The following is a 15,587-nucleotide window of genomic DNA, read 5'->3' on the forward strand; positions in this document are numbered from 1 at the left end:
AAAAAGAGAGCGTGGCGTGTTGTTTGCGTGGATCTCGCGTTTCTGATGCTTGCTTTTCTTGCCGCTTTTGTGATTTTTTGTTCAGCAGGTTGACTGCATGTACATTGCTTGCAATGTATTCAGTCGTTTGAAAGTTATAAAACCCAAAAGTTTTGAACTTTAAGTAGTAGGTAGTAAGACTAAATACTGTAGTGTAAGTAATAACATTACAGCTAAGCTAGAAAACAGATGATGAAATAGATTTTAAACAATGCCCTTTCAGGTAATGTTTAGTTACAGCAAAGTTGTAAAATCGATCTGCTAGCATTGTCAGCTAGGATGGTTTGAGTTCAGTTGTAATGTAACCAATTTGCTGCTGTAAAAGACTTTCGGTTTGAATGAACAACCATCAAACCACACGTTGTTCCAACAAACGTTAACCGCTATACTTTTTTTTATTCTTGTTTCAAATAAGTTGGATATGTAGAAAATGTAAAGTTGCAATAGCAACAACTTTTGTGAAACCTGTGTAATTCTGCAGCTGGTCCTGAAGTTTGTTTATTCTTAGTTTTAAGTAGGAATGATATTCCAACCAATATAAGAGTGTATGTGGCTGAATACAACTTTTAGCCAGGCCTCTGTACGCTACATAAGGTTAATATGCTGTAGGCGTTTCAAAACATAAAAAGATCGTGCGTTGACGCGATGCCGCTGCACGACAGATGTAGGGTTCGCTTTTGCAAGCTAGGCGAACAATTTTCTAATAGTAACTTTATTGCCTTACTTTAAAAATGGTCAAATGTAATATGTTGATTACAAATTTCTTGTAACAACCACATAAATAACCAATTAGTTCACGATTAGTCAAGTTTGTCATCTTTTTGCTAATTTTACTACAGCACCACTTAACAACAAATTTATTGCTTCATGGAATTCGAATGCTACCAATTACACCCTGAATTATCTCTGCTCTTTTTTTAGAACAGTAGAAACCCAAATATCAACTGCCATGCGTGGAAAGTTTAGCGCCCTGCTGCTGTTCTTACAGGTGGTGTTTATCATCCTCTATGCTTTCTTTGTCGAGTACACCCCGTCAGTACAAAAACCCGTCAATGCCAGCTTGGTTGAACATGATAATATCGATGATCTATATCCAAGTATGTTTTGGTCAACATATATGTATTTAAGTCCTAAAGTCAATTGTCGTGTAAGTAAGGTTTACTTGCATGTGATTTTAAAAAGTCTAAGAAACTTGGTTCTTATTGTTCTCATGCTCCGCTAAAATTCAGCTCAGCTTTATAAACCCCACGACAGTCACAAATTTCCTGACAATACAATACAGGCATGGAAACAAACACACGAGATACCATTCAAAAAGCCCATCCTGGCCATTCCAGTTTTTGGTTGTGGAACTTGAAGTAGCAAGCTTCAATAGCTAGTAAAATATTAGTGTATTAATAATACTGCTTTTTTGTTTTCAGTGTACCAAGATGTACATGTAATGATTTTCATCGGTTTCGGCTTTCTGATGACATTTTTGCGCCGATATGGGTTCGGTTCAGTTGGTCTCAACATGTTGCTTTCGGCTTTCGTCATCGAATGGGCGATTCTCATGCGAGGCTGTCTTGAACTGACCGGCGACAAAGTTCAAGTGAGCTTAGAAAGGTAAATCACCTTGTTTGTCACCAACAGCCTCTTGTCATGGAAGATCGGATTTCATCGTTGTTTATATGTGCGAACCAGTTAAATGACTCGTGGCATTAAGCAGTGTTCGTTTTTTAAATTATCATTCCATTTTGTGATAATCCATTGTATGATTAATGCTGCAACGTCGTTTGTTACGAGTACAGGTAGGTGCGTTCTGCTCGAATAAGGTTTAACGCTCTGTGCAACGCATAAACATTAAAAAATGTCACAAACATGTTTTCGAGCACTTGAAATTTATCTTTAGAAAAATGCCTTGCGCAATTGATTGTTATGTGACACATGAGTTTAAGGTTTTCCACTTAAAAGTATGATTTGTTCTGGAAAACAGCGTCAAAACATGTTTACTGTAAATCGTTGATTGAGAAGTGCCCATGTGTTACCACCTTCGAACGCAACTTTAATGAAGGTTTAAGCATGCAACCTTTCATTTTTCTTCGTAAATTTTGCTTTTAGGGCACCTTTCTCGTTACTGCATTTGCATTTGCAAATCGTGTGTGGTAACTTAGACACATGCAATGTAAGCATGCTATATCTAATGTCAATATTTTACGGCCGGTCCTGTTGTTTGCAGTTTGCTAAACGCTGACTTCGCATGTGGAGCCGTTCTCATCTCCTTTGGCGCGGTTCTCGGTGTATTGAGCCCTCTACAATTGATGGTGATGGCTTTGCTGGAAGTGGTGGTCTACGCCGTCAACGAATATGTCATTATCGGAAAACTCGGGGTGGGTGCTGTGCATATGCTATAACAGATGGCTATGTTTTCAAAAAGTTACGCCGTTCCATGGCCCTAAGTCATTGGTGGGGTCGTTTTTTAAAGAATAAGCACAGAAAAGTTCATTTCATGTGGTATTGATGTGCGTGCTACATTTACCATTATTAATGAAAAAACGCTAAATGCTGGATACAATTATTGCACCCAACACACTTAAATACACAAAGCATAGACTTTAACGTTGTTGTTGCTTTACTTAGAATAGAATTGCCGCTGAATTAACGTCAAAACAAAGACAAACTTTATTTGCGAATTACAACATTTAAACATATGACTCGTTAAAGTCGTTGTAATGACAATCGCTTAGTTCGGTCACCATTACCCACAGCACGAGCACGCTATCAAAATAAAATGCGCGGAAGTATTATTTCGGGCCTATGATTAAAAGGTGACAAAAAATTGCAATGATTTTTATCTGAACAATGAATTGTTATGGTTTCATATATATATAGTTGCAGGTGACTATTAATGATAAATCTGACCTGGTATAGGGATAAAACAAAACAAATTTTTGTACGTGTGCGTAGTGTAAACACAAACAAGCACACTTTGTAAACAGGACAATATTGTTACAATCAGTACTAAAGGCAGCCTTCCACTGATTGTTACCACAAAGACCTCAATGGTAAATCATTGTTGTTGTCAATGAAAAAAAAACCCGAAAAGCAACAATTACCCACTGCCATTCGACGAAGGAATGCGCCTATACTAACTACTACTGCGTAAAACCGGGGTGTGCAACTTTTTTCGTTGGAAGGCCATATAACCAATTTCGGACATCAAGCGCGGGTCATACAATTTTTTTTTTTAATGTACACAATAAATTATGCAATTCTGGAGATTTACCAAAAACCAGAGGAAATTTTGCTGAATTCCAAGAGCAACAGGCCGGATTGTGGCCTGCGGGCCGCCTTTTGCACACTCCTGGCGTAAACAATGTTGCAGTACGACGTACTCGTTAAACGTTCTAAGAAAAGTTTTAACTTATACGATTCGTTCGCTATTTCTTTGTAATAAAATACTTTTGAAAAGCAGTTAAAGATGGAAAGCGATTACAACGAAACGCGCACCTGTATTGCCTATCGCATCACATCTGTTTCAACTCCAATGTATTGTCTGTGTTGGTGAACAAATTAAGTAATCATATCCTTAAGCGGTGCCAAACTGCATTTACATTTACAACAGTCACGTAAACATTTCAGTCGTTTTAGGCTTCTCCCACTTGGTTAAAATGACTATTGTATCATATGGAACCACAGCAATAACAGTGATATTTCCTACTGGTAAACAGGACAGTAGTTTGATAATCGCTACTGAAAGCAGCCTTGCATTGATTGTTACTAGTGAGTAGTGATGCACCGAAGTTTCGGTTGGCCGAAACATTTCGGCCGAATACGCTGTTTTTCGATGTTTCGGTTTCGGCCCGTACTTTTTAGACCGAAACCGAACTTTTTGATTGCATGGAATTAATGCCTAAACTATCATTTTCGCCAATACAAAACGTCATACTTTAACTAATTTTTGTGTCTATAAAATACGAGCCACGTTGTCTGCAATATATTGCAAGTTTAGTAAAGCTTCCGCATTGTGAAACTGATTTTGATTTGTCATAATTCAATTCACCCGCATCAACGACACAAGGTTCAGTTGAAAATCTCCAAAGAAACGAGGATTTTAGGTTCGGCCTGATTCGGCCGAAATTGTTCGGCCTCGTGGCCGAATATTCGGTTTTGGCCCGAACTTTTTTAGGCGGGTTCGGTACATCACTAATTGTTACCACAAAGGCCCGAATAGTAAATCATTCTTGTTGTCAATGAAATACCCCGAAAAGCAACAATTACCCACTGCCATTAGACGAAGGAATGCGCCTACCAACTACCCATAGGCGCCGAGTTTTACAAAAATGCAAGGTGGCGGGCATAAAATTATGTGACGTCACTAATGCGAACAACCACAAGAACTCAAATTCAAAGCCAAACAAACTTTCCAAAGAATGCAACGTTCGTCAAAATCAGAAAAAAAACATATCTATGAAATAATGTTTAGTTCGCAATTGTAACACTTTGTTGTAACGTTATCACAGCCTAGCAACGTTTAAAAAATGTTTACAAAGCACTAACCAAAACAGGTTGCAGTTTTAAGCCACGTTTTGTGGCTGTATCGCCAGCACGTTTGTTTAAAACCAAAATTGTTCCTAACTTTCTTCAGATTTGACGATATTTGGTACGATACCGCTACAAACTAACCATAATATCCACGGTGGCCGCCACCGTGCTTTACAAACCCAAGGTGGCGGCGCCACCCCGCCACCGCCTAAACCAGAGGAAAATAATTTCGAGAAAAATTGTTTTTTTTGTCTGAACGGGCCGAATTGTGACTTGCGGGCCGCCATATTCACGCCCCTGGCGTGTTGCATTTCGACGTACTCGTCAAACGTTCTCCGAAGAGTTTTAACTAAAAAACTTTCGCTATTTCTTTGTAAATGAGGTAAAGCAAAGATGGAAAGCGATTACAACGAAACTCTCTCCTGTATGACCGGATCCGGCCCGCGAACACATTTTTGGTTTGCCAAATCGTATTGATAACTTTGTAGCATTCAAAAATTTATCTACTCCTTACGAAAGTTTTCCTGTCGCGATATGTAGAATTGATGTTACCTATAATTTCATAGAATTACAACGCCCAAGATTGATCCAAACCGGTTTGTTACGTCACAAACAAGACTACAAGTGTTAATTGTGCGCAAATAATTGCCTTATTTTGTTACTTGTGGTTGTGACGTACAAGCATTGCTCGTAAAATGAGACCAACTGTACAATTTAACAGTCGCATTACCAGATTTTAAATAGGATTGTTTCTCTTGCCCCCCTATAAAAATCGCCTCGAGGGCTAAGTTTGGAAAGACGGCGCTGGGGCGTGCAAACCATGCGGCCCGCGCGAATCAATATTAAACTTATCCGGCCCGCAGTGAACAAAGTTTGGTGACCCCTGGCCTATCGCATCACATCAGTTTCAACTTTCAACTTCAATGTCTATATGTGTGTTGGTGAACAATTTAAGTAAATCGTATACTTAACCGGTGAAAAACTGCATTTACTTTTACAACAGTTACGTAAACATATCAGTCTTTTCAGGCTCCTTCAACATTGTTAAAATAATAAGTATTGTATCATATGCAAACACAACAATAACAGTGACGTTTCCTACTGGTTTTAATATCCCAGTTGCTCATCGGCAAGACGACACAAGTTTCAGTCTATGTCAACTTATTTAACTTTTAGATCACGGACATTGGTGGTTCAATGGTAATCCATGCGTTTGGTGCATACTTCGGTCTTGGCGTTTCCGTATTTCATTGGAGAAAGGAATTAGCGAAAGCCCACCCGAAGGAGGAATCAGTTTATCATTCTGACATTTTCGCTATGATCGGTAAGTGTTTTTCTTATTGTATTTTTACAAGAAATCGGTAATAGGTGCTCTTATAAAATGAACAATTAAAATTCCTAAGAAATATTTTTCAACAATTGCAAGATAAAGACCACCAAGGCACGAGCACTTTACTGGGACGTATTCAAGTAAAATCAGGATGGCAAAAAACGTGCAAAGTTGAAATGCTTGGTTCAAGTTTAGCAGTGTTTTCTTCCTGAAACCAATGATGCGTTGCATGTGCAAAGTGGTTGCAGAATGGCGTGATGTGTTCGCTCAGTTTGGGATGCATCTGATTGGTTGGTTTGAAAAAGACCCAACCCACAGGTTGTCTTGGTTCATCCTTAGGAACCTTGCGGTTCATTTTAACGCACTTCAAGTGCAAAAACAACATCAGGTAAATGATGATCCAAACGCGGTGTGCTGGAATTTCGAAAGCATGTTTTTACTTTAAATCTGTTGTTTTAAAGCGTTGTGCTTTGAGACTTACCACTTTGGAGAACAATTACAAGTGCCACTGTAACATTTATTCGATGCCATTTTAAATATCGAAATTTTAACAACAATTTTTAAACTGAAAGTATTTAAACTGAACAGTATCTGACCCTTCAACATGCAGCATGATCTTCGACGATCAACGTTTATTTAATTAAATATAAAAGAATGGAAAGTATTTTCCAATAACGAAATTTGACAATGAATATCTTGAAATATATATATTTCGCCAAATGGCATTTTCAGTTCGTATAAATACCACCAGATAAAACATCAAAAGAAATGAAAGTAAAAACACAACAAAACAGAGTGAAACGAAAACACTGAACTGAAAACAAAACACTGGAGAATCAAATTTTAAAGATTTAATGTACACTACAAATTTTGAAACTTTAAGATATACACGTTCCCATCAAGCGTAGGCCAACATCGAAATATTACTAAATTACCTAAAAATTGATGCAGTCGAACTAGGCCAGTGGTTCCCAAACTTTGGGCCATGACCCATAGGCCCCTAAGACTTTTCAATGGGCCACAGAGCCATTTGAACTGATTCTACTGTTTTGTTATGCTGTAGATATTATGCACTTTGTTTTGAAAAACATGATATTTGCAAAACAATATTTTTTTAGCAAGATGGGTCATTGTCTCCTAACAATGGGTTTTAGCAGCTGTGTGGGAGATAGCCGTTCAAAGTGGGTGAGTAGCCAAGCATGTGAGTAGCGGGAATTGAGAAGTAGCCAAATTTCAGGAGCATATATCTTATTAAAAATAAATTGCTAGAAACCATTTCGCCTGTTTTGAGTGAAATTTTCATAGAAAATCTTTGTCCCCAAATTTACAGCACGTGGTGAGCCACGAATCGCTATTAAATAGACATTTGGGCCACAGACCAAAAACGTTTGGGAACCCCTGAACTAGGCTAAACGACAGAGTTCTTTAACTCTTAAAGGGCAAAGCTAATGCTTATCATGTATAAGGTTCTGTTAAGGGTTAAAAACAAGTTTGTTAACTAAACACTGAAAGCAAACTTGTGTGATTTGTGGCGCTGAGTGGATTTTTGCTGAAACAGCAAAACTGACACATAAGCGAAAAGCATAACTACAAAACAAACGAGGTGGGTTAAGCTTAGACCTTCAAAATGTGCTCACTCATCGTGGCACAAAAACGCTTGCCATCAAGTAAAACCGCCTGCTTCAGAGCAAAAGGCCTATTTGAATGCCAACACCTAAATTGTTGTGTTTAAAACTTGTTAATCTTATTGCAGACTAGAAAAATCTATGTGGTCATTATGTGCGCTTATGAATCTTATGAGCTAAAACCTATGGTTTACTGAAATAATTGCTTTTACACATGAAAAAAATAGATTTTAAGAAATGCTTTTTCACTTGTGCAGTAGAATTGTTGCCAAATAATAGTGGCAATTTGCGTCCAAAACAAGAAAAAATGGTATTGTTGCATGCTTCACTGGAATTCTACTTGAACAAGGAAAACACTTCAAAGTACCTTTGCCGTATATCCTTTAGTTTCTGCGGCGCTTTTTTGAAGTTGTTTTTCTCCTTTTTGCGGCCAAACCCCGGGCTTTGGAAGAGCCTCAGCTTTCTACCGTCATTGCGCAAGATCTCTTAGAATTCCGCTTTGCCGTTGAACCGTTAAAAACCTCGGTATCAAGGTCGAAGCTCGCCAACGGTTTCCGTGCAAAGGAAGCAAGTGATTGGTCAGCTGAAACTGGGCGTGGCACACACGCCCCTATGATGCAAACTGTGGGAAATTTGATACATGTGAAAAGCATAGTCTTGCAGTTGTGTTTTGCCGGCTTCGCGTCGTTGGGTTAATGCAGGGGTGCTCACCCTTTTTTGACATAGGATCGACTTTTGAGGCATTCTAACTCTCGGGATCTACCATTTCAATAAAAATTATAATATATATATATATATATAATATAGCAATACAATACAAGACGTTAATTAACAAGGATAATTAACTAGCATTTCCCCAACCCAGTTTTTTGTTTTATCATCGTTTGGTAATGATTTGTTTTTTGTACATGAGCGCTATTTATCAACTTGATCTAATATTATAATCTGTAAAATACAATATTGAGAAAAAAGTTTTGACCAAAACATCCATTTAATTGAAAAAAATAGAGCAACTACCAGTACAAAGTAAAAATTACCATTGCAACTATTCTTTTGTGACGTAACAATGAGCCTTTTGGTATTTGTGGTGGAAATATATAAGGATAATCCGATAATTAATTCTTATAATAAGGTCATCTGTGTACAGGTGCCTTCCTCAAAAACGTGTTACAAAACACCCATATATTTTATATTATTTTCTGCATTCCTCGCGATCGACTTGATATCAGTTTGAGATCGACCAGTCGATCGCGATCGACGGGTTGGGCACCCCTGGGTTAATGGGTCGCCGGTTTTCGTTTCCTAACCAGCGTTTTGAATTTTGAAAAAAAGGAGTGTTTACCACCTTAAAAAATCTCCGAAAGGTCAGTACACAACATGCTTCATTTCTTTTGCACGTAACAAAATCTATGCGGCGGATGTGTTTGTTCAACCTTTTTGTGGCGACAACTTGACTCCAAAAAACAACGCGCGGGATTTCAAAAACACATACCATGACCTTTTTCGGCTGTATTCTTGGTGGTGAACCTATAACGAAGAAAGACACTTTAGTTTCTGTTTTGAAACAATAAAATCGCTTGTTATAAGCATCAAGCATGAAATGAGTTTCAATCGTTTGATCGCGACAAATGTTTTCAAATGAGCCATGTTGTAGGCCTATCATTAAAAGCAAATAAACGATACAATTTGGAAACTCCAATGACCACAATCCCTAAACCGATTACAAATTTGCATATAATGTCAGTTTACCAAGTAATGTTAAGTTACAAGGAAAGTCAAGAACGTAGATAAGTCATTAATTTTATTATTGTGGAACGCAGTTAAGCGTTTTAACGCCACAGAAAAACTCCAGGCCACGCTGGAAAACAAAACAGGGTAATTTTTGATGTAGCTTATGTTTTTCATGCTTTCTACACGATTACGAAATATTTAAAAAGCAAAAGACCACGAAAACGGAGAAAAAAAACAAAAACGAATTTTACATTGTTTTGCAAGAAATTGGTTTTCAGACAATGTCAATTGATAATTCTACAAAAAAATGCTTTCACATGTTTATCGGTTACGTTAAAATTCCTGGTAAGCGGAATGACGTAGGTGGTTGAGTCAGCTCTCTTTCAACACAACTGCAAAACAACCGGCCAAGTTCAACAAAGTTTAAATCTTATTTTTGTGTGCTTCATTGGGCCGATTTGAACTCTGAAAAAAACACACATAAATTATCTCATCTTTACATATGTCTTGTTGTGACCCCCAATTTACGGTGTTTTTGTGCTCCAGTGTTGATTCTTGTTGTTTTATTTCTTGGTCAGCACTTATTTAAAAACGTGTGCATTTTTACTTTTAAGTTAAAATTGATTGTTTTAGTGTACTGGCACAAAATTACATCTAATGGTAGGAGGCTTTACAAAACTTATGGCATGCAAATTAGCATTTAATCAAACATGCAAATTAGCCTTTGTAAAAAGTACTTTAACATATCTTAACGAACATTGCTTTACAAACGCAGGCACTCTTTTCCTGTGGATGTACTGGCCTAGTTTTAACGGTGCACCAGCAGCTGGGACTTTCCTTGGAGCGCGTGCAGCAATCAACACTGTTTACTCACTTGCTGCAGCTGCGGTAGCGAGCTTCGCCCTCTCGTCCATCCTCGACAAGAGTGGAAAGCTTTCGATGGTAATTGCTTGTCCATTTTAGGTTAAGAAAGTCTGGTCGAAAAAGTTAGCATGTTAAATTGCAGATGGCTTAAAAGTGTTCTTTTTCTTATGTATTTAGATGAAAAAGTTTGAATATTTTGCAGGTGCATATACAAAACGCCACATTGGCTGGTGGTGTCGCTGCTGGTTCAGTTGCTAACCTCAGACTAAGTCCTGTTGGAGCGATTCTTGTCGGGACCTCGGCTGGAATTCTTTCCGTTGTCGGATACGCTTTTATCACAGTAAGCATATAATTTAAAATTACAAAGTATTAATACATACACCCATTGGCAATACGCCAGTAGTTTTGAAGATACACATATTTAAAAAATGTAGGCTTCTTTTACTAAGCGTGCAAAAAGAATACGGGGTCAAAACTTCAGTAGCGTTGTCTGCTTGTATAGCCGATGATCGAATCTGTCAAGGTGCACCATTTTCGCAAATTGTTTTTTATTTCAGCCTTTTATGTTGAAAACATTCCGACTGCACGACACCTGTGGCGTCCACAACTTGCACGGAATGCCCGGAGTCTTGTCAGCTTTCGTGTCAGTCATTCTTGCCCGACTGTCAACGCCGACCATCTACGCTGGCAATGGAGAGTAAGTATGAAAAGAAAAGTCTAAAACTTTAAAAGTACCTATTTTTGTTTATCTGAAGACCTAATTACAGTAGTTAAACAAATAATTTCTACTCCACATCAGGAAAAAATTGCATCAGGAAATCTCAACCCGAAAATCAACTTCGTTATAAAGTTGCATAAATTCATTGTATGATTTTGATAAAAAAAGGTGTAGCGAAGTTTTAACACTAAACCGCAGCTCATCACTGCGGCATACCGCAAATATTAACCTGCGTACTTTGACATTTCACGCTCATCTTATGTGTCAACCAAGGAGTTGTTCCCACACAATGGTTGGCTTTGAGAAAGCGTTTCTTAGCATAACATATACCTAATGAGCATTAAATAACACCTAATCTAGGATTTACAAAGAGGAACATTGTGATATCACCACATAAGCCTAATGCAATAACTATTGGCCCAAAATTCAGTAAAAAATGCGGAACGGGTTTGATGCGAATATATCATCCATGTTTGCTGGAGCAACAAAAAACGCTAACACACAAAAAATAAACCGTACCACGAAATTAGACAAACATTAACGCGCAGGCATGGGATCTTCTGTTTGCACTATTTGCACTGGTTATCGGTTACGATCCGGAATTTTGCTTTTTGTTAGTATTAACCCAAACGAAAACTGAAAGCAAAATTAACCCGATTATTTTTTGTATGGGGACAAAACAACACATCTACACCCATACATTGTTAAAAGCCGGCATGTGCGCCACCAACGTAAACACGACATGCAGCGGATCAGAGTTGCAAGCGGGCCCGAAATCTGAGCCCGAACCCGGCCCGAACCCGAAAGTATGAGCCCGAAGCCCGGCCCGAACCCGAAACGTTTTTGCGAAGCCCGTTTAGGCCCGAAATTTTGATTGACAGGATGAGAAAGAAAAAAGAGATAGACAACAAACACAATGATCAATAGTAGACCATGGGGTAAACAATACGTTTTAGAGTAGAGTGGGCATTAGGTCAAAGCCAGAGTTTCTTAGCTGAGTGATTTTATTTTGTTTTTTTAAATGGCGGACACGGAACGTAAAGTCAGGCCCGTTTTCTCACAAATACCTAAGCCCGAACCCGGCCCGAACCCGGCCCGAACCCGAACCCGGCCCGAAAAGCCCGGCCCGACTTGCAACTCTGCAGCGGATTGTAATACGTTTCTGTCCTTTAAAGTTTTTTGGACGTAATGAGCTTATTTAAATCTTGTTGTTATGCCTTGTCCGACCGCTATTGCTGGAATTGGTGTTTTCATGGTCCTTTTGGGTTTTTCTACGAAGTATATGGAAAATTTCGTTTGTCACCTTGACAAATGACACATACAAACGACACAATTTGATAGCGTCCGTTACTTTTTAAGCATTCGTTTTCAACCGTTAATGGACAAATGGGTTAGGAGTAACCTTAAGACTAATTAATTCATTTGTAAGCCTACGCATAGTAAATCGAAAGCCTACAGAGAAGAAAATACAAAACATAACAACGTTTCGACAACATCATTGATTTCGTCAAAGGCAACATAACAAACAAAAAGCTATGTGATTTTTTACACAGAACTTCAGACTTTTCTATGCTCATTGAACACATAGCACCTTGCATTGTGTACCCAAGTTACAAGCTTGCGATTACACACTAACTAAATAGAATCATTTTGGTTTTTTAGGCTCGCATCGATCTTTAGCAGAGCCACCGATTCTCCGGACTTTTTCCAACAACAAGCTAACATGCAAATGGCTGGCTTGGCAGTTACTTTGGGTCTTAGTATTGGGGGAGGAATGCTTACTGGACTTCTCCTCAAAATTCCGTTCTTGGACCCTGTGTCACGTGACAATCTTTTCGAGGATTTTCCCTATTGGAAAGTAAGAATGAAAGCATATTCACGAGGGCAGTAACACGCAAACAATCTCACGACTAACACAAGTTTTCCTTTAGAAAAACAATCTTTCTTTACACAACACAGCCATAAACTACAGTAGAGAGAGTGTGTCATTACAAAAGTTTTCACGTAAATTTTTCGTAAGAGTAATGTCCTAATAACAGTGAACGCGCAACAAGCAAAACAATTTCTACTGCCATTTCGCAAAAACCACTATATGCAGCTTTGCAAACGCAGCAACCGTTAATATCAGGAGAATTTTTGTGAGCTAGTTACAGAGGAATTTGAAAGCGGAGTTGTGTCGGGCTTTGACCACTTAAAGCTTAAAAAAAACACGAGATTATCCTCTGGTTACCTTTGTGTGCGACCGGTTGTACAAAAGCGGCATATAGGCTACGTTTGTTGTATAGTTTGGTCATGGCTTAATCACAATGAACTTGACTGGTAGATTCATGTAAAACCCGATGCTAATCCCAACCCATCCAAAAATCACTTGTTGTATTTTGAACTGCATGCAACACTAATGTGTTATGATATGCGTTAGCATTGCATATGCGGCTAAAGTAATGCACTCTGCTATGACAATGTCCAATTTGCACGGACCCAACCGCACTACGCGCATTGGGTGCCTGATGACAGCGAGCTGTATAGGACGTCGAAACGTCGGGAAAAATACAGTTGCCAGAAGAGTTCTATAAACTTGGCCTAACCGTACATTAGCATAACACTATTTCACCCTAGCGCACAGGTCTTTAGTTTCATTACGTATGTTTGTCATTAGATTGACTCGGACGAACCGGTTAATGTGGAAGAACCGATGAACGGCAAAAATATGATGGTTATGGAGGAAATGCCAAAAAAGAGCAAAGAGGCTGCGGCTGAAGAAAAAGCTTCTCTAAAAGAACAAAGTCTTGACTCTTCACCACCAGAGCAAGAAGTTGTTGCATAAAACCCCCAAAACATACCTTTTTGAAAAAGATATTGCAACACCTTCCCTATTTTGTTAATACAGCCATAACGTTGCTGCTAAGGCGTATTATAGGGCGATATTTAAACTATCACTTGCAATAATACTGTAAATGCGTTTTTGCTGGACATTGTTGCTACTAATAGGCGTTGTATACGATTTTATGACAGAGTGTTTAAAACCTTTTTGATGCTACATCGTGCCTTACTTTTTTAACAAATAAACGAATAACCCTTTTGACATTCATATTTCTATGTATATATGCTAGCCTATATATTAGGGTTGCCATATTTTATGATACACAATCCCTGACAAAATTTATCTCAGTTGCGTTAATCCAGTGGTTCCCAAACTTTTTCATTATTTTTTCTAAACGCTCGGTCCCTTTGCCATTGTTTCGAGGGCTCGCGGTTTTTTAGCTGGAATGTGTATTTCAGAAAAAACGAAAGTTGATTGCAGGATTTTAGCTAGTCATGCAAAATTGCGAATAACAATGATCCAAATCTGACATCACAGACAAGACAAAAAACATTACAGTTGTGCGCGAACAATTGCATTTTTGTTAGTGTTGATGCAATAAAGCCTATTGTTTAGCAATGGAGATGGTCGATTCTCACTTTCACTTTGATTTAAACTTATTCAGTTGCAAAAACTTACGCCAAATAAGAATATAGAATTACTTCCACCTTTTCGCGGTCCCCGCAAAATTGCCTCGCGGACCGCTAAATGACTCCGGATCCTAGTTTGAGAACCGCTGCGTTGATCATTTTGCGATCCAAACACTTCTATTACGGAATAAATTTTGAATATTCGAAAGTCCCACGGACGGCGACACGAGAAAACGTTAGATACGATACTCTGATTGTCACCTTTTTACATTTTAAATAAAATGCCACTGTGAAAACGTTTTTCTGTCCCACGACATTCGACTTTTTGTTGTTAGTTAGTTCCTTGCATATTAGATACACAGTTAAAGCAAATGAAACTTCCCACGTAGCATCGAATGCCGTGTTTTCTTGAGACGCAGATTTTTATTTCTGTATTTAACGCGTATTGTTTGTTAGACAACTAGTAACAAACAGGTATTGCTGCGCGCACACACAACGCTTCATGGTATAGACGCGGTTATAGCTAACTACTAGAAACTTTTTCCGTTGGTACATTAATTCCATAGCATATATTTTGTTCTCTTAAATTCCTGACTTTTAAGTACATTTTACCATTTCTCCCTGACGCAGATTTAAACACTAAATTCCCTGACATGTCAGGGAAAATCCTGACGTATGGCAACCCTACTATATATAGACAGGGTGTCTATATACAGCAGGGTTGTCCAAACTTTTTTTGATGGGGGCCAATTTTTACCAGGTGAAGACGCCCGCGGGCCAAAGTTTTTTTGGAATCAGAACACAAATATACGGGATTTAAGGAAATTGTGGAATTTTGTTGCGTCAGCACTAGTGATGCACCGAACCCGCCTAAAAAGGTTCGGGCCGAAACCGAATATTCGGGGCAGGAACTTGAACGAATGGTCTGGCGCGCCTGACCCATATACAGACTTAAAAAACCCTGATCGGGATTCGTCCCCGGGAGGTTCCTGGGTTCAAACCCCGTGAAAAAAAAAATCTGGCCGAACCCAAAATCCCCGTTTATATGGATGTTTCCAACTGAACCTTGCGTCGTTGATGCGAGTGAAATGAGTTATGTTAAATCAAAATCACTTTCACAATGCGGAAGTTTTACTAAACTTGTAATATTTTGTAGACAATGAGGCTCGTTTTTTTATAAACACAACAATTAGTTAATTTATTACGTTTCGCATAGGCGAAAATGATAGTTTAAGCATTAATTCCATGCAATCAAAAAGTTCGGTTTCGGCCGAATTTTCAAAAAAGCCGAAAAAAAGGGCCGAAA

At 38.5% G+C, this 15,587-nt stretch overlaps 1 protein-coding gene across 1 annotated transcript; it reads left to right on the plus strand.

Moving 5' to 3' along the window:
* The first annotated feature begins 938 nt into the window (after window positions 1–938).
* On the plus strand, window positions 939–13,913 carry LOC145217648 (ammonium transporter Rh type A-like). Its single transcript, XM_080084962.1, has 9 exons — window positions 939–1,136; window positions 1,461–1,644; window positions 2,258–2,408; window positions 5,740–5,887; window positions 10,025–10,191; window positions 10,316–10,453; window positions 10,671–10,810; window positions 12,494–12,689; window positions 13,488–13,913. Exons 1-9 carry the CDS (start codon window positions 989–991, stop codon window positions 13,653–13,655), a joined length of 1,440 nt encoding a protein of 479 aa, XP_079941088.1. The 5' UTR covers window positions 939–988; the 3' UTR covers window positions 13,656–13,913.
* Window positions 13,914–15,587: the final 1,674 nt, after the last annotated feature.

This window comes from Phallusia mammillata, chromosome 1 (genome assembly GCF_965637545.1).
Source record: "Phallusia mammillata chromosome 1, kaPhaMamm4.hap1.1, whole genome shotgun sequence".
Lineage (NCBI taxonomy): Eukaryota > Metazoa > Chordata > Ascidiacea > Phlebobranchia > Ascidiidae > Phallusia > Phallusia mammillata.